Source organism: Chroicocephalus ridibundus, chromosome 2 (genome assembly GCF_963924245.1).
Source record: "Chroicocephalus ridibundus chromosome 2, bChrRid1.1, whole genome shotgun sequence".
In the NCBI taxonomy this organism is placed as follows: Eukaryota; Metazoa; Chordata; class Aves; order Charadriiformes; family Laridae; genus Chroicocephalus; species Chroicocephalus ridibundus.
Genome location: NC_086285.1, coordinates 55424133 through 55444058, shown reverse-complemented (window position 1 = coordinate 55444058; position 19926 = coordinate 55424133). Strand labels below are relative to the sequence as shown.

Genomic DNA, 19926 nt, shown 5'->3' with positions numbered 1-19926 from the left:
TCATCCTTATTTTTTGTTATTTTCTGCCCTCTGCTTTCAGTGGCTTCCAGAATCTTGCTGTGCTGCAGTCAGCATTGATGTTTTTCTCAGGGACCCTTCCCTTGTGGTCCTGTGATGGGGTCAGAAAGCTTCCTGAACCAGATCTCATCCTCGTTGGAGCATGTGGCATCACTGTGCCCATTTTATGATAGTAAAATTGATGTGGACCATCAAGAGACCCATTTCCAGTGGTTTCACCACCTCTAGCACACTCTGATGTCTCAACACGTCTCGAGCTTCACAGCAGCCATCCATGCTGTATCCACAGAGCAAGGCCCCATGCAGGGAAAAGTCTTCTTCTTCCCTTCCCTTCCCCTCCCTTCCCCTCCCTTCCCCTTCCCCTTCCTTGTTGTTCCCCCATCTCCACTGCTCCCCGCAGCAGTTCAGGTTTGAGACACTGTGTCCCTTTGCTGCCACCCAAGGGAGTCCCCTCCTTCTCCCATGCAGCATTGCTCACTCTGCACCAGGGCTGGTTTCCTACTCCTGACTCTCAACGCCAGCAGAGCGTGACCAGCAAACATGCTGCTGCTGGCAGCGCTTGTCTCCACAGCAGCTTGGTCTTGTAAGTGCTTCCTTGTTTTCTTACCTTCCCTCACAGGCACACACGGCTCTGCTAGCAGGCATCTTCCCAAAGCCCTGAATTCCAGCTCATGACACCATTTCTCCTCTTTTTTTTCCTAGGTGGATTTGCACAAGAAATTCCCGTGCAGAGACCACTCTCTCTCACCAAGTCTAAAGGAAGTGTGCGTGTGGAATGTCGCTTTAATGACATCTCTGGAGATTTTGATGGCGCCACCATACACTGGTATCAACAGAAGGCGAATAAAGCTCCAGAGAGGATTCTCTACTTAGCAGGGACAAAAGTAGTAGATGAGGGCTTCCAAGAACGCAGGTACAGGGTTGAAAAATTTTCTAGCCAGAAACTGTGTATTCTTACAATAAACGATGTCACTCCAGACGACACCGCTACCTACTATTGCGCCTACTGGTACGATCACTGTGGTAGGAGCTCTGAGATCACCGAGACAAATACTGCCTCAGCGTCTCAACCACAAACAACTTGAAAGATCCCGACTCCCGTCCCCCAGCGTGGATGAGCTGCCTGGCCTCAGGCGCACACTCTGGAGAAGTAGGACATGCTCGGGGCTGACCGACACCGTGGAAGCATCAGCTGCCAAAAGCTGGAGATTTCGGCTGAGCAAAGGCACAGTGCAAAGCTCCGATAGCTGACCCATCCTCTCCGTTCCACCTTCTCCTCCTTTTCACTCAGGCATGTCAGCAATGTGGTTGTAAGGATTTATTTGACGCAAAGCGGGTCCATTTCCACGTTGTTGTTCCTGGAAAAAGGTCAGCGAGTTGTACTGGAGCTCTTCAAAGGGTTCAGCCTGAGAAAGAAAACTGAAATAGAGAGCTTTAGCCTGAGGGTTTGTAAAGTTTTAAGCAAAGGAAAATGAGTGCTATTTTTGCTTAAAAGTTAGTAGCAGTTGGAGTGACAAGATTTTGTATTTATTCCTGCTGGGATGTGGAGGTGAGCATTTTTTGTGGTTTGGGTTTTTTTGTGCTGTATCAGTCCCTTTCCCAGTCTTCTTGCTTATCACTGTCTGTGTTTCACTGCTGTTCTGTTTCTTTTACATGGCAAACTAACCACAGAGGATGTTTGATCAACCGTAGTGGTGACTCCTCTGATATTACTGTTGTCTGTTTTATAAGAAACCCATGTGCAAAGGGAAAGCCTTCTTCTCCCACCCTCTAGGATATGAAAAGCTGCTGGTGAGCTGCTCTTGCAGAGACTGGAGTGATTCCAGGAGATGGGCAGACAACAACCAAGTACCAGGGCAGAAAATGCAACGTGCAGCGCGTGGATGACTTCGCGATGCTTCTGGTACTGGCTCTCCCTTCTTTCCCGCTGCTGAATTGTATTAAGACAACTAAAAATGAACTCCATGTGAGTAGTACTTGATGTCACTTAACTGCAGGTGAGACGGGGTGTACCCCTTTGGGAAAGAGCAGGATCGTCACCTGAAGGTATGTGTTTTTTAACATGCACAACCCTGCACACCTATTTGTGTGTCTAAAATCAAAGAGAAAGCTTCACCTAATTCTTAGGCGTTAAGCAGAGGGGCTATCTAGCAAATTTGCAACACTTTCGGAAAGTGATTTGCTCCGAAGAGCATTAGATACCAGCTGAACAACCAGGTGCAAGTCTGGAATTCCTTACATCCTCCCAGCAGGCAAGGGACAGGCCTTCACTCAGTCTCCTGGGGCTAGTTGGGAAAAAAAGGGGATTTTTTTCAGCAACGGCATAGCAAGAGAACACGTTAGCTTATTGCAAAGTCAAAACATACTGTGGAGCACCTGGATCAAATACTTCGGCACAGGAACCAAGCTAATTGTCTCTAGTAAGTACCATTGATATTGATCTGATTTTCACAGAGTCATTCAGGTTCTCAGATAATTAAGAATGAAAAACTGTAGGAAAATTACTTTCTGCCTGATAAATCATGTTTTGTCTGTGAACTGTGCGTGGTGCCGTAGTTGAGTGGGTTGATAGGCAATAAATATATCGACCTCATGAACAGAGAGATCACCTCTAGAACAATTACTGAATACTGAACAAGGACAGGGGAATGGAAAAATGAGGAGAGGTAAAAATTTAAATATTGTGATGGATTCATTCCTGTTCTGGAAAAGAAAAGTGAACTGCTTGAAAATTTACTCTTAGAACAGCAAATGAGAAATGCAAAAAGTTTCTTATTGCTAGAGGTGGTTCATTCTAAGTTGATTGGGAAGGAAAATTGCCTGGAATGTAACACATCTCTAGTTCTTGGCCTTACTGAAAGTAACCGGTTTACATTTGCATTTGTGTTACTCTTAATTGTGGTGAAGCTATGCAATCAATAGGATGAATGCTGTTTTCAGTATAAAGCATATAGCCATGCTTACAGTATGCTGCTCAGAAAATACATGATATTATCAAGGTGACTATAATTAAGTCAGATCTCAAAAAGCAGAGGAGAGTTACAGAGAAATTTAAAATGTTATCCATGCCTCTGACCAAAAATGTTCTGTGCTGCAATTTCCAATTAAACTGTGCCTGTGTAGAGGCAGCTGCTTTTGCCAAAAAGACAACAGCGTAACCACTTACCAAAGGCATGAACTTAGTCATGGGTGTCTGTACATTTTGTTTATAATACGGACTTTGCATTTAAAATACAGACTTCAAAATATGAGTTTGATGAAACTTTAGTTAAGATACTTTCACACAGTAAGTAATTTGCAAGATAGGATGCTTAGGAAAACTTGTTTTCCTGTATATTTAAATCAACAAATAACTAGTGAACTTCCTTAGTTTCATTTGGGAATCATAATGTAATCACATTTCTTCTTAAAACAGCAAAAAGAGGTTACTTCAGAGAAAACCTAGCAGACCAGAGGCAAGAGATCTTTGTTAGAGAAATCCCAGAGCTAAAAGGATTAGAACATAGTTATAAAATAAGCATGGCGCTGCTTTCTTCTCAGAAAATGCCGGGTTTAAAAACCTGAACTTATTACTCGAAGTATTTCTAAAAATGGCATTTTAGTCAGCATTGGAAATTCACCAGCCTCTAAATCAGCGAGACTTTTTCTGTAGCCTATGCAAGAAAAGTGTAGTGCAGGAGATATTGCTAAGCATTCTCAGACTGTGGGACGCTGATGTCAAAATATTTGGAAGTGGAACTAAGCTTATTGTTTCAGGTAAGTACAAAACTTAAAGTAAAACTTAACTGCTTCTGAAATGCCTTTCCCTACAGTTAGATACTGCTGCGTGAAGTGCTCTGCTATTTTAGCTCCCGCTAGTTTTAACCCTACTGAATGCTTTGCAGGATTTGCCTCTTAAACAGCATTTCCATATGCAGAACACGACAGAATTGTTTTGTATTTATGTATGAAATGGGGGAAACACAACGGCTATCGCAGCACAGATGTATAACTAAACCCAAGATGATTTTCTTTTAAAGATGAATTTAAATATGGCGAAGATAGCTTTCGGAAACCTGAAAGAGGTCTTTGTCTTTAAATATGCGTATCCAACCTTTGCGATATTTCTAATTCATTCTGAAAGAAAAGTGTCAAAACTTTGGGTTACTCAAAGTCTTCAAAAAGCAAACCATTTTGCTTTAGGACTATGTCTGACTATACCAAATGAAAGGAGTTATCTGAGATATGCCCAGAACTGTCTGAAGATGCGCATGGTTGAAAGGCTGCTCTCTCTTCCCAGCTTTTGCAGAAACCGCTTATTATCAGTTCTTGCTATTATTAAGGAAGAATGCTGAACTAAAAATGTTTTGACATACTTACTAAAATTATTTTGCTTCAAGTAAACTTCAGGTGCTTTAATACTTGCCTGTGATTTGGCTCAGCTAAGCATCTGAGATGAAAACAGTTTGCCTACTTTTGACTATCTGAAATTCGTATCTGGCTAGTGGGAGGTTCGATTTCAATCCGTGCAGGGGTTTGCATCATGTTACTGACAAGAAAAACATTGGTCGGGGGTCTTGTGCTGCTCAGATCACAGCATAACATTCACCAATTCTAGGTCTGATTTTAGGGGGGTTTATAAGGAGCAAATTACTCGGCCAATATCTGATCAAGTAGACCCTCTGCTGGTCTTTCAGAAGACTAAAATCAGTTGAGGTGAATCCTGTCCATTTAACAACACATATGCTCTCAAAAACCTCCACACTTTTTTTTTTTTTTTTTTTAGCTTAGTTTAGGCGACTGCTCCTTTTATACTTTTATGGGGTCTAAAAATTGATTATACAGCAAATATATTTTTCTTTAAAGAATACTATTTACCCATATAAAGATAACAGAGCTGCACTGTTATTGTAAAGACTTCATTCACAGTGAAGGTTATTACAGCAAGGTGTTTGGCTCCGGTACAAAACTCATTGTGTCAGGTAAGTTACATGCTATTTTCCATACAATAAGCTGTAGGAGGTGGGTGAGCTTGGAGTGGTCATATAGGTGAGTGTTTTAGTGTTCCACAGGGCACTCAGTCTGCTTAGAGCCTCAGTCGGCACCATCCTTGCACAGGATTCCCCTCCCCAGCTTGTCATTCCTACAGTGAGCCTTGTTGTATTTGTAACGCAGTGGTTTAGGATCACAAACAGTTCTGAAAAGGAGCTGTTTGGAGACACTTTTGATCATACTCCTCCTTAGAAAGGCAGTGGAAAATGGCCTCTAATAGTTGCCAGCGTCCTCGTTTTTTCCTCCGGCAGTACTGAAGGAATAAGCAAGGAATTGAGCAGCTGTGAATTAAGCATAAAAAAAGAAAACCTCTTCCCAAGACAGAAAAAAGAGCAACATGCAATGGCTATTGCCAAAATCCAAAATTTGGATCGCCAGATTTGGCTACTGCCACATTTTAATTAGGCTAGTAAAAATGAAATAACTTGTCCATAATTATTTTTGTCATATACACAGCACTTTGGTGGTAGAAATAAATTATTACCTCCAAACGCTCTTCTTCTTGCTTAATAACATGCATATGAAGAAGTGATCCATTTTTTTGCCTTTCCTGGAGAGACATTTATTTTAATGGAAAGTGGAGGACAAAAATCTTCATTTTCCCATTAAAGGTGCTTTGAACACCATAACCGTGGTGTAAACAACTACACAAACACAAGGCAGAGAAACTATTGCTACCAAATGTTTTAAGCCTGGTTAAATACATAAACTCATATTAGCATATAAAGCAGAGGTTGTTTTTAATTATTTATGTCAGAAGGACTAAGTAAATCATAACTATAATTCAATAGAAATACCCATGTCAAGAAAGGCGTGTTGTTTTTAGTGAAAATCCTTACCTTGTTCATCAGGTAGTTGCCATGCTTTTCATATCTAGAATTTAAAATATTTTCAAGCATCACTGTAATTCTGTAGGATTTTGTCTTTATGTGGCCAAGGCTTCTGAACGATTAATAGAGTAAAAGGGCTGTAGTTACATCATGCTTAAGATCAGGCTTTTCATCACAGCTTGTCTTTTCAGAGGTGACTACCCAATATTAGCTCAGTAAGTTACTCCAAATGGAAAGAAACGGAGAAAACCAGGACTTGGGATAAGTGACCTTGATTCAATTGAAACATCGGGGTTTGAGCTTGAGCAGAATCTTTTCCCAGCTCTATAGTGAAAGAGTCGAATATAGAGCCAAACTCCCATCATCTTGTAATGAACTTGATTTTGTTCATCTTGGTCTCTTTGAATAAGTTCTGACCAAAAGAAGGTTGCTCCAGACATACGATAACGCAAGTAACAGAAGGGCTGGGATTTAAGAGACTGGTTTGGCATTTGCATTTCATGGAATAGATGAGTATTTAGAAGCTTACAGCAGAACAGGAATATTAATCCCACATAAACTGGCAATACAGGATTCTTCTGCAAGTACCTTTCCAGATAGCTTAGGCACTCACAAAGTTGCAACAGGGAAGCCGAGGCTGAACCAGTCTTTTTTTTCTTTCAGCACAGAAGCAGCGTGGCTTGCTCAGCCAGTGTAGGGCTGCTTTCCCTCTGCCGTCTCTTCTGCTACAGCTGCAGCTGGGTCTCCCTGGCAACTCACAAGCATATTGCTAACTTAACTTTGAAGGGATAAAAAGAACAATCTACTAACATTTCCAGGAAGCAATTTCATTGCAGAAATTATGGCAGCGATATTTGCTTTCATTAAATACTATCTCCTAAATATTACTGAAGCATGTATCTACCTTATTTTCATCAAAGGCATTGAAGTTCAGAGTTCAAAAAGCTACAATTATTTTTTGTAATTATATATTATAAAATATACATTGCCTAAAGATAGATTATACTTAAATTTACTTATATGTTACCTGAAGTTGAATGAAACTGACTTTCTGCCCTTTTAAATCAAAATGGTGAAGATTAATATATGTGTTAGTTTCCGTTAGTACTTTTTTTTTAACAGGGAAAAGCATGAAGGCCTGAATCAAAACCCAGTAGACTTGAGAGTCCAAACCACTGTTAGAGCAGAAGTGTGGAGCTGTAAGACATAAATAAGGGAAGATGTGGCTACTTCAAAGAAAACTGCAGAGTGAAAGCCTCTTACCACCGTTAATAGGAACATTTGCAAATGGCTTTAAAATATCAAGGATTTCACAGGCGTGAAGATGAATTCAGTATCCAATTCTTTGAAGGCAATGTTCACAATGTTCAGTGTGAACGTTCCCCTGTTTATAATGGTCTCTGTTATCCTAAAGCCATGGCCCAAAAAGATCACCTTGAATTGGTGATAGCATGCAGCGCTAGGTTCTTATTGTGGGATATATATTCATACGCAGATGTACATGCACATATATATAAATGCATTATTTCCCATGTTGTTAAGGTGATAAGCTTTACTGTTCCTCATGTTTTCAATAGAAACCTTAGGGGATGCTGAAGGAGTCTCAGTCTAGAAAATTACAAATGTCATGTGTGCAGGGTCTGCTTAAATATTTCCATGATTTCGAATGCTCACTGTTAAATTAGGACCCCATCCTCCATTTTGTCAGTATTCCAAATCCTTAGCTTTTGTGTACGTGCAAGCTGATTATTTAAACCTGAACGACTAGCATAAGTGAAAACTGTTGCGTGAGCAAACACAGGTTTTGAAAGGAAAGTTTTAATTACAGGAATCAGAACGTCAAAAGAAACAGGTGCATTTTCTAATAAGAAAATGAGACTAAGCTTGGACGCAAAATGAGGTTTTAAAAGCATTGAGACTAGGCTGGTTTTTGCAAAGCACATGTATACTGTGACTATGACAAAGTCTTCGGAACTGGCACAAAGCTTATTGTTTCTGGTAAGTTTTTTACTATCTAAGAAAATATGCCTTATTGTGATAATCCAAAATCTAAAGGAGAGGGAATGTGATATGCTATTTTAAAATTATAATGCAGATTAAAATATAGATTTAAAACTATAATACAGAAAAGTGATGTGGACTTTGCAGTAGCACAATTTATTTCTTTAGCACCCAAATGCTTGTATAAGAGGGGTCAGGGCAAGCTATAGGCCTTCACATAAACCATAAATTGCTGAAATATAACTTATTTTGGATGCTTAGGGCTACATCAGGTCATTCTCTTGTGCAAAGCTTATTACCCAGAGCGGCAGGGTCGGGGTAACTCAGAAATGCGGCTGAAGATCACTCCTTGGCCTCGGAGCAGTGGGAATAGAGGTGCTATACAGGCAAACATTGGGAGTGCCAACAGATCCCCTAAACCATGGCTAAAGCTCCGCATTTCTCTGGGCAAGGGGAAGGTCGTTCCCCCTGAGTTTTGCCCTAACAAAGCTGATTTACTCCAGCCAAGAGGAACTGAGCTCTCTTGGATGCACCGCAGCAGCGGTTAGCGGCATGCAGACGACAAATAATCAGAAGACTAAAATGCGGGGGGAAATCGTGGACCTTTGGAAATACTGCCATTGGTTTCAGTCAGCGGGATTTCATGTGAGGAGCACATGGGTTTCCCTGGGGAAAAAACAGAATGCCCTGGGGAAGAACGTGCATAGGAATGATGGAATTTGGTGCTTTTCTATAGCATACATAGATGCACGTCTGATGTTTCCTTTTGGTACTGACTACCTGCGTAGTTCTGCATAGGCAAGTTCGGCAGGATTTGAGGGTGAACAATCCTGATCCCGCATCCATTTAAGCAGATTACAGTAACCTCAACATGCAGAGGATTAAGACCAAAATGAGTAAATGCCCCTCCACTAGGCCTGAAAGGAGTCATGGCTGCACAGGACTGCCTTTCATTAATTCAGTTAAACAGTAGTCTAGCATGCGTGTATTTTTAAATCGTGGTCAAAAACACTCAACATCCCCTAAAAAATGGATTTTTCTAGAAAGAAAATCTGGAGGAAATATGGTAGCTCAATGAATGCCCTGGACAACAGTAGCTTTGATTTGTTTTGATTTTTTTTTTAAAGAAATGATGGCAAAGATTAGCTTGAAACTGAATTTAAAGTACGTATCACTACAGGCTTTTTGGGAACAGCAGCATTAGCCGGGACTGAATTCAAATTTTCTACATTCATGTAGCCAAATGAATAGACTCTTATTGTTCATATGATGGCTGTTAAATCTGGTCCTTGTCCGGGCAAAACGTCCCAAGCAGTTTCTGTAACGGAATGTACCAGTGTGGGGTTTAACAAGATATTTGGTTCTGGCACAAAACTCATCGTCTCCAGTAAGTATTTTCAAAGACTTATTTTATTACGTTGTATAATGGAAAAGCTTTGAATTAAATGCTGCCAGCTCTTTAAAGTATCTGGGGAGGCTCACAGCAGGTCAGGACAACACTGTTATTATCAGTGATAATACCTGAAGTCCCTGGCAAGCAGGAGAACACTGTTCATGAGCTCTCAGGTCCCACTGGCTTGAAGGGGAACTGAGGAGCTTGGAGTATCGGCCAAAATTACCCCATTTTGTGGGATCATCCAAGTAATGAGAGTTAAAATTTCAGCTTAAGAACACATTGATCTTATTTATAAATCCTGTTTATAGATACGTATAAAGAAACTGTAGAGGAGTTTCATTAAGAAAACTTTTGACAGTTAATCTATAAAAAAAGTTTGAACCCAAATTCATTAATAGCTCATTGATTACAAGCTTAACTCCACAATTTTATTTGCACAACGGCTTGCAGGCTCACTGCATTATTACAAGAGAGGAAAGACAGCTTTTAGCTTAAGAAATATCTGCACGTGCTTATATATTATTTTAAAAAGTAAGACCTGTGTACATCTTAAAACCTGCTTTAGAAAACAGTTTAACAAAGTAAACAGCAAAATTTTTGAAAGTTTAACTAAAATTAAAAAGACAGTGAAGTGGAAGTTCATTACTTTAAAATTCTTCAGAAAAAATCAAATCATTAGCCCAGAAAAACCAGTGTAAACTGTCTCATTGACTTCAATGACTTCACAGATCTGCCTGAAAATACATCAAAATTTACAGCTTATTCTACAAGCTTTCATCCTTTTTTCCATAAGCATACCTACAGTTTATGGAAATACTGTATTTTTTTTCCACCTGCAAACATATATCTATACACACATGTATATATGCAAAACTTAATTTGTTCAGTTCTCCACTGTCCTCCATTTACCTATGCGTGTACGTGACACTCTCCCATGCATGTACACAGTTGCAGTTATTCAAGCAACATGTTTTCTCAGTATTGCGATATGATTTAGGCGTTTCACTTAAGCTAAGCACCTAGAGTCTTTTGATGGTAAATGGAAAGACACTGGCAGTTCCAGAGGTGGAAATGATTCCATCTTAACAGAAGTCTCTAAAAAGTGCAGGATGAACTAACAGCTGGAAGCATCTCACTGCCTCTCTATTTAGATTTGATAATCCAAGTGAATAACATCAAACTAGACAAATTTTAGCCTACTGAAATTAGTCAGGGCATCTTATTAAGCTTTGAAAATCTAACAGTAACATTTAAGATAGTCATGAAGCTTTTCAGAGCACAATTTCACTAGGACAGGAGCTACATCGTGGTCTTCTGAACATATACAGCTCTGGAACAAATAAATCATTTTAGAAATTGCACCACTGGGAGGACTGATGCATAAACGAGAAAAAATTAACCCCTAAATTAATGTTAGAGATCCATAAAACTTTTAGCAATTTTATTTCTAGTACAACAGAATTCAGTCCACATCTTCATTTCAATGACAAGTCTCCAAAATGAAGGAAATTCATAGTATAAGGGTTATATTTTTGAAGGCAGACGGCCTTATGGTTTGGTCATCTTTGTTTTTAAACACCGAGTATGGAACACTCCAAAGAATCACTAAGTTGTTTTAGGGGGGATGCAATGTAGAAAATTGCTCTAGAATAGCCAGATCATTTAAAGAAAGGTGGAAGATTTTTGACAAAAATACACATTTATATTAATGTGTTTTCTCACAATGCATGAAAACTGCAGCACTCAGCCAGACCACACTTTAGCACACTGTGCTCAAATTCAGTGGCGGAGATTCACCTAGGAATCTAAAGAGAAGGAGTGATGTAAGGAGATGAACACCTAAAATCTCTCTTCTGCCTTAAAAAAAAAATTGTCTTAAGCAGTACCTTTTATATAACAAAAGTAAATTTTGAAAACTGTATCTAGGCTTCACTTGTAGTTAAGCATAGACAAAAACGATCACCGATGAGCCCAGCCTGTGCACACATTGCAGAAGCTCAGTTTAACTAAAACACTCTTAAATTTACTATCCACTTCTTTAGTATCAAAATGTCTTCTCAACGTGGACAAAATCTGGATGACTTGGACTCTTCCTAATAACATAAGGTTTAATCCAGAGAGGCAAATGAAATGGAGATTACCTACAGTTAGCTTGTGGAAATGGCTCATTTTTCATTTAAAAGATATTCACGTATGTTCATACTGACTGTGTTTCACAAAGCACATCGCCTACGATAACCCTGGTATGGACAGATATGCTATTTGGAGATAGAAATGTTATCTAGATATAGCATGTTCTTCTGCTTTAGCTTAGTTTTGGTTTTTCCTTTGCAGATGTGTTAATTCACACATTTAAACAAATCTAGTATTAAAGGAACGGCATTGCCAGCCTTTGGGGTCCAGAGCATTTGGTGATTCCATTTTCCTGTCTTTATCAAGATCTTCACCTGGCAAATACATAGGATCTCTACCAAAAAATGGCAATGCTAAATTTTTGTTGCCTGTTTTTCTCCCCAAAAAATCACAAAATTAATATCAGCTTTGAAAAAAAATGATTAGATATAGCAGGTGTTCGTTAATTAGCAGTGGGGACTTATAACGGGGACAAAAACCTGCAAAGATTTGAAAGGTAGATTGTCTGCCTTTGACGTTCTGTAGACAAAATTTTTATGTAGTTGTTTTTGCATAAACGTTATAAAGCAACATTAAATTCCTCTTGTCGAATGAACAAAGCTCTTTCAGGAACTATTACTATTATTTAATAATTGTCAAAGACTTGTGCAGACAAATACACTTTACAGCAGTACTGCTCGGAAGGCTGTGGGATACAGGCTTTCATGTAGTCACCTGAAGTTTTCTAACTCAGTTTCAAGGGAGATTATGAATATCGTCAACAATATTTCAGTTTCTTAACGTTTCTCAAAAATAGTTTTTCAAACATTTTTGAGTAGGTTTCTAAGGTCTTAAATAATCATACTTAAATTTATTTTTCTCAGAAAATACTCAAATCTTTTGTGAGATATTTTTTGATCTACTCTAGTATTAGAGTATTGAAGAATAGACCTAGTCTGCTCTTGTCTTTTTCTATCAGATGTGCTGCTTGATGAGAAGCGTGAATGAAGCAGTCTAGATGTTAGTGTTCACTAAAAAATTTAGGACTTAAATAATGCTTCTTCATGCACATGGCACAGAATCAAAGCTTAGATCAAACATTCTCTGGACTCTGGAAGACTCTATATTGTCTAAACAAAAATGAATTTAGAATCATAGAATCAGTAATATTTGAATTGTCTTGTCTTCTGATTTTGAGCTTGATTTTCTATACCATACTCATAAAAGTCTGTATTCATTTTAGTTCTCTATAAACAACAGATATAAAAATAAGGTTAAAAGTCATCTTTTCTATTTCCAATTATTCTAAATAGTATTGTAACTGGTTTTGACTAAAAAGTAAAACTTGCCATTTGGATCCATTGAAATAATATTTAATATAAAGTGTGTTTGAATACCAAGTTCATCCAGCTCGCCAAAAACTTCTTTTTACTTCAAGGGTGGAAATACATTCATCCTATTACCTAGAATTCCTTTCATACATGAGACATTTCTATTCCCATGCTAAGTATTTTGTAACAAATTGGAGAGCTAAAACATTTGTTAACGAGACAGTTAGGTTGTTGCTTTTTAGAATTTGTATTTTGTGGCTGCGTATTTATTTGCTGTATACAACTGATCTTCCAATTCCCTATTTTGTTTTTTTTTTCTTTCAATGACCAATCCAGACAAAGGACAGTCTCAACCGTCAAACTTTGAAATCCTGCAGAAGAAACATAAAAATCAGATGATGTATGTTTGCCTTATTGAGAAATTCTACCCAGAAGTTATTCGGGTGACGTGGACCAAAGGAGAAAATCAGAAGGTAACAGAGAACGTAGTAAAAGGAGAGGCCTGGAGACCCACAGAAGAGGATAAATACTCAATCAGCAGCTGGTTAACTGTACCAGAGGAGAACAAAGACAAGAAATATTTCTGCAATTACGAGCATGAAAGCGGAAAGGGTTCACGGGCAAACGAAGGTATATGCTACGTGTTAATTCCATGTATTATTATAGACATCACTTCTTCTTCTTTGCAATAAAATTACAGAAATAATGCTTTCTATTACTGTTCCTGAAAGCATCTGTGCCCCTTTGGCCCAACAGTAGCTAAAATACCCATCTGGAGAAACTACCGAAGTTTTCCCAGGAAAAGCAACACGGTTGCTATGCTCCCCAAGTGAACGTCGCTTTGTAGTAGGAAAAGTGCAGTTCTTGAACCTCATGAGCTGTAAACTAGCATCGCTCCAAAAGGTCTGCACCGAGCCGTGTCGGTTACTTTCCAGTCAACAGAAGTTTATGAAAACAGTATTATTTCTCTGTTGCCCATGGTTTAAGTCACCCCCTGACACTAGTCACAGCTATAAAAAATGGAGTTAAAAACGAGGTTTCTGAGGACATAGAGCGAAGTTTAAATATATTACTTACTCACAGTCCAGCAATAGTGAGGAAATAAGCATGTATGAAAATAAGATACCTCACTTAATTGTGGAAAAATTGATTATGCGAAGCAAAATCTGAAAGACAATGCGATTTCAAAGAAAAGAGTTAAGCTATAATCAACATAAATTTTAAAGAATAAAGTTAAGCTATAATCAATGTGAATTGTTTAAATCATGGTAGTATCTTTAAGAAAAGCTGTATATATTGGTTTAAATTAATGTTTTGTCGGTACCTACGTCTGTTCAACTTACTATAAATTAATGGTACTCCAATGAGTGAGAGCATGGCCATAAATAAGCATTACATTTCAACCTTCAAAATATATTCTGACAAAAATATGCTTTAAGTTTATTTAGGTGGAGGATGTTTTTAGGGATGTAACAGGGATGTCTTTAAGCCCACATATCAATGCATACAAACACTGTAACCAAGAACAAACACAAATTTGCGGCTTTGAGCACAAAAAGGCTTTATTTTAGAGAACGACCATCACCAAAATAGCAAATTGTCCATAGGGGAACCTTAGTACATACTCTCCTCGATGTTATTCTTTAGTGTTGATCAACCACTAAGTAACAGACTGAGGACCCTTCTGCTGTAAATTATTCTCCATTTCTAATAACAGTACGTTTCGAAGGCAAACAGAATACAGCTACTTCAGTGACAAGGTCAGGTACTCAAATTGACTGCAGTTCCAAATAGAAGAGATTCTGCTAAAAACAGGCTAATGGACACATTCGTGAAAGGGCAAAGGCAAGCCTCCCACTTATTGCAACAAATACCCAGTCACTTCCATACCAGCATTTTCCTCCTTCAAATTCTCCCTCCAAATGAATCCTACTTGCAAACATCTGCTCTGCAGACAGATCTTAAACATCTTTATTTTGTTGTTTAATACTATCTTCCCAATTCACTGTTGCTTTACTGCCTCTTTTTTTTTTCCCTATTTCTCAATTCCTGTTTGTTAAAATTAAAGAAAAGCCTAATTTAGGCATTTGAACTCTCTTTCCATTAGATTCTTCTCAGAAAGAGGAATGCATCCCATATCCTGGAAACAGCACGGTGGTTTTTAATAGAGGTAATTAAAATGTATTAAAATGTGGGAAAGCGATGCATATCATGCAAGAGTTAGATATTTCTACATGTGCTCAGGACATCATGAAAATGATCTTTCTAAATAGCATACAGGAAATCTTTTAACTCTGGGGTCTGTAACTTAAAAACACTTCAGTGCTACTCTGAATTAACTTGTGTTGTGGATTATAAAATGCTCTCCGACCTTTATTAGGTAGCTTTATTAGGATGCTACAGATTATTAGGCTGTTCAGGCTAGTAGATTATTAGCCCGCATTAAGTGCCACGTTTTTAAATACTTGAAGTTAAGTGCTCAATGCTTCAGCTGATGCTCCATCAGTTTAGCCATTGCCCAGCACTTCAGACAAATCAATTTTCTTTTAGCTTGAATGGGAATTTAGGAAGAATCATAAGCACTTCTTAATGTTCAGAAAGTCCAACACAAAAGGATTCAAGCAAACACGGTGCTACCAGTAACCAGGGCTGGAAGCACTAGAATTATGTTCTTGCCTTTGCAGGAAATAATAACCCAGCAGCACTGTCTGAGATGCAGTCTAGTGCTAAGAAACCCACTCAGTCTAGAGCTTACTGGCAGTGCAAACCCACTCAAAGGACACTCAGACATTTGCTGAGTTTATACACTGTCTGCTGGAATCGCTGTAACTGCAGCAGTAAACAGACTACACAGTCCCAGTCCTGCCCGGCTTGTCGGAGGTTGTACAATGTTGATGTTAAACGAGACTTTTCTGTCTTTTGTTTGTTACAGATCACTTGTATCACAGGACAGCGTATTTAGTGTACATCGTCCTTCTTCTGAAGAGCTCCATGTATTATCTCATCGTACTCTTCTTCATCTACAGAGCGTGGGCTCCAACCAAGCACCAAAGAAAGAAAGCATAAGTGCTAGTCTAGGAAAGGCTCACAGAATTGTCTTCAATTTGCTTTGCTGTATACTTATCCATATAGACTTCCCTGCTCTTAGTGTTAGATGTAACAACAACAACAAAAAAATCCCCAAAATAATTTCCAGGCATTAGTGCATAGGGCTTGTTTTGCTTTTACTGCTAGTGTTTTTATATCAGTCTGGTTTTCCTAATTTTTCTGAGTGTTGAACTGAGGTGGTCAATAGCAGTAAGGTCAGATACCTCAGATTTTAATCCAAAGTTTGTACTGCAAAATGAGGATGGTACTCATGTTAGAAGTTTAGAGGTGTACCGAGGCTTTTGAGATATTAACCACAGATGTGTTCTGTCATTGCGCTTAAGACTTAATTAGGAACATTCCTGTGCTATAAATTCACAGGTATTTGTTCATTTTTGCTTTCAGTCATTTATTGCAACTCTCACGTATCCACCAAATCAGGGCTTAAATATTTTGAAGTGACATGTGCTTTAAGAGTCAATTACACACAATTTTTAAAAGTGAACATAGTATTTTTGAATGAAGAAGTTAGATGAGCATAAAAGCAACTCTCACTGTATCTGTCATGATGTAGAGGGCAATAAAAGTTTTCCTCCAGATGCATTTGTGAGGCCTGTGTTTGTTCGGCATTTGCACAGCATGTACTAAGATGGCTAGAAAACCTGATTCATTCCTCTGTTTGTATACATTCCTCAGGAAGTCAAGGGTCCTTAAAACCATCAGTTTTCTGCTTTTCAACGTATTAAACGGGAAGACTTTTACACAGAACAATAAAAGCTAGCTCGTTACACCTGTTCTGTTGAAGAGCTAAGCCAAGCCAGGGTGAAATGCAGTGCTGTTACGGCAGGACTGCCTTCTTGGGCTCACACCATCCCAAGGGAAGGAGAACGTAAGTCAGGCACAGTTCTACCAACCACAGCTATTTTACTAACAACATCTCTTACAAGCTGTTTTACCATCTGTATTTTGAAGCCAATGCCTTCAACATCACGTTACTCTTCAATGCGAAGAAAGATGTGGTGTCTAGTCTTTAGTCAAACTCTCTTTGAGAAAACAGCTGATATCCCATGCTATTATTTGTTAAGCCTTGGTTCCAATCCAAGTGAAATAAAATAGCTACAAAGGTATTTTTGGAATGCCGTTACTATAGATTTCAGTAGCATCATCAATATTACTCTCCCAGTCTCCCCTACCTTTATCCCTGCTAGAGAAACACTTCCTTGCATTAATGAACCAAGATCTCTTAAACTAAGATGATCCCCAAATCCATTTGTTGTGTCTCATACATGAAACTGAAAGATGCTGTCCATGCAGCGCAGGAAAACAGAGAGAAAACACAGCTCTTTAAGCCTTTTGCACTAAACCCCCTGCCCACATGCAACCCTAAACCATGCTGAGCATAGCCATCACCTCACAGTTTCTGGGATTTCTCAAATACATGGTTGCAGGTTTTACATGTGCAACAGCTCACATGCCCCTGGAGTTTATTTATACAGATATATACTGCTCATACTAATTTTTTAATTTTTATTTATTTAGCCCAAATAAGACGACAAGTGGATTTTTAAGGCTTCTGGGTGCTGGGGCGTTTGTTTGCAGGAAGGTTTGGTTATTTAGTGGAAAAACCCTGTAAACTGAACCAGTCACAACTGGTTCAGAGGAGGTGGGCTGCGATGAGAACGGGTGATAAGCTGAGGACAGTTAGACCACAGCCGTCCTGCCTTCTACCACACTATACTTCTAAGCCATTTCCTTCTAATGGAAATACAAAGTGATAAAAACCACATGCCTAAGTTACATGTAAACACCACAGTAAAGCTCACTGTTCACTAGGCGTGTTGGTCTAACTGCGTGCTTGTGATATGTACGTGTAGGGGCTATTGCTACCACAAAAACATGGGTGCTGTAGGACGTCTGCAGGACTTGCAGTCTTATTTATCAAGAGTGCATGCCAGAGTTAGATGTTATCTATTAAGTGTAAACTTCTGTTACCAGGATCTTGTAATCAAAAAACAAGTCTTCTCAAGTACATATCTTACCACAACTGATTTTCAGTGATTTCAAGCTTCTACAAGTATGAGCATTACAGCTGTTCTACTCCTGTCACAGAGCTGCAGAATTAATGCAAATGCTACAAAAACAGTTACAGGCAATCTGTTGCTTCTAATGTTTTCATTAGACAGAAGGGGATCAACTTTTGGCACGAAAGCACAAAGGAGCAATCAGCCCAAATGAATTGATTTGTGGAAATGGATTTGCAATGTAGTCTTTATCTTGGTGGAGTAATTTTGTGTCCTATACTGTACAACAACTTACACACTTGAGAATATTGACTTCTCAACTACCAAAATAACCTACAACAGGTGATACGGAAAACTACCCATGGATTCCTCTCACATGCAGTTGTAAATGAGAAAGACCCGCACAAGGATTATAGCAGCCTGCCAACAGCTAACTTCTGTTGATACTAGGTACCAACACTAACAAATTTTAAGATAGATTCAAATAGTGGATTACTCAGTTTGAGATTTTGAAACTGCTGGGGCACCAGCACACGCTAAAAAACTGATGAGGAAATAAAAAGTTTCAGAGGAATATTTTGAGAATTTGTTGCTCTGCACCTATAGATATTTACAGGGAAATAGATGGAATGACGATTGACAACAAGTAATAGACAAGTTTTACCTAGTGAGTCCAAGCAATCATTAAATATAGTTCCACCATAGATAAGTTTTACTTCATTGTATTACCAGTCTCTTGATAAGGCACACAACACTTTCCTGTAATTACTTAGTTCTTGGAAGATTAGCCTCAGGAATTACTGAATACATCTTGGACAAATATTTTCATACCACCTGGGAGGCAACCTAATACACATATGTCAAAAGATACATCTTTGTGAGATATTACAGCACATGGGAACCATTCCCTTTGTTTTCTAATGAATAAACTCTTCTGCCAGCAGCTCCACCAGTAAGTCAGCCACCGACTCTGTTGCCACAGTTTCCAAATCCCAACAACTTCCTCCAGGGATTTTTTTATTCACAGAAGTCAGGATGACTCGAGAGTCAGGTCAACAGATACTGAAAATGGGAAGGCTCAAAAAAAAAAAAGGCTACCCACTATTCCCAATGAGCACTAGAAGATTTCAGATCAGAAGCTTCAGCTTCTCAAGAAGATTTCATTCCTCCCCCAGCTGAACCTTTGCCATTTGTGGCAAAGTGAATGCATGGGTGTCATGGTTCAACCCCAGCCAGCAACTACGACCACGCAACGCTTGCTCACTCCCCCTTTTCCTCCAAAAAGGGTAGGGAAAAGAGGGGAAAAAAGGAGGGGAGATGGAAAAAAAACCCTCATGGGTTGAGATAAAGACACTTTAATAATAACTGTTAATAATGAAGAAAAAGGAAAATAACAATAACAATAAAAGTAAAAGAATATACAAGACACAAGTCACTCTTACCACCGAGTGAATTGGTTTCCCAGCCCGAGCCAAGCAGTGATTGCAGATTCCCACCTCCTGGCCAACCCCCATTTATATACTGAGCACGACATCAATGGCACAGAATATTCCATTGGCCATTCCATTGTTCTCTTTATGCTCCTTCTCAGCTTCTACAGGAAGCTGAACAAAAGTCCTTGAATACTATAAACATCACCTAGGAACAACTAAAACAATATGCATTATTGACTTTCCTTTCATACCAAATCTGAAACATAGCAGGCACTTAGAAAGAAAATTAACTCTATCCCAGCTGAAATCAGGACAATGGGGCAAGATAACCATGAAAATAAATGAAGTAACTCCCAAAATGAGGAAATCGTCCCTCATTTGTAGTGTGAAGCGCGCTACAAAAAGATAGAGGTCTCTGCTGTGACAAAGTGTTCAAAGGCCCCCAAAAGAAAGCTTAGGTGGTCACAGGGCTACGTGCCCAGAGACAGCTCCTGCGGGAGGCACTGCTTTGCAGGAAGGTGGCTTGATGGATTAGTCACTTCAGGGAGACTTCTTTCCTTTCCTGGAACAGCACAACTGCTGATCATTTTGAGGGTCAAATTGTAAAATTACAGTAGGAATAATCTGTTTCCTGGCTGATTTTGTACATGCTACTGGCAGACTGAT

The 19926-nt window shown here is 39.0% G+C and overlaps 1 protein-coding gene across 1 annotated transcript; it reads left to right on the top strand.

The window, feature by feature from the left end:
• Positions 1-558: 558 nt before the first annotated feature.
• LOC134511510 (immunoglobulin kappa light chain-like) lies at positions 559-16398 on the top strand. The gene is made up of 6 exons (XM_063325576.1): positions 559-601; positions 721-1027; positions 4942-4979; positions 13056-13349; positions 14827-14889; positions 15652-16398. The coding sequence occupies exons 1-6, from the start codon at positions 559-561 to the stop codon at positions 15783-15785; spliced, it is 879 nt and encodes a 292-aa protein (XP_063181646.1). The 3' UTR covers positions 15786-16398.
• The last annotated feature ends 3528 nt before the right edge of the window (positions 16399-19926 follow it).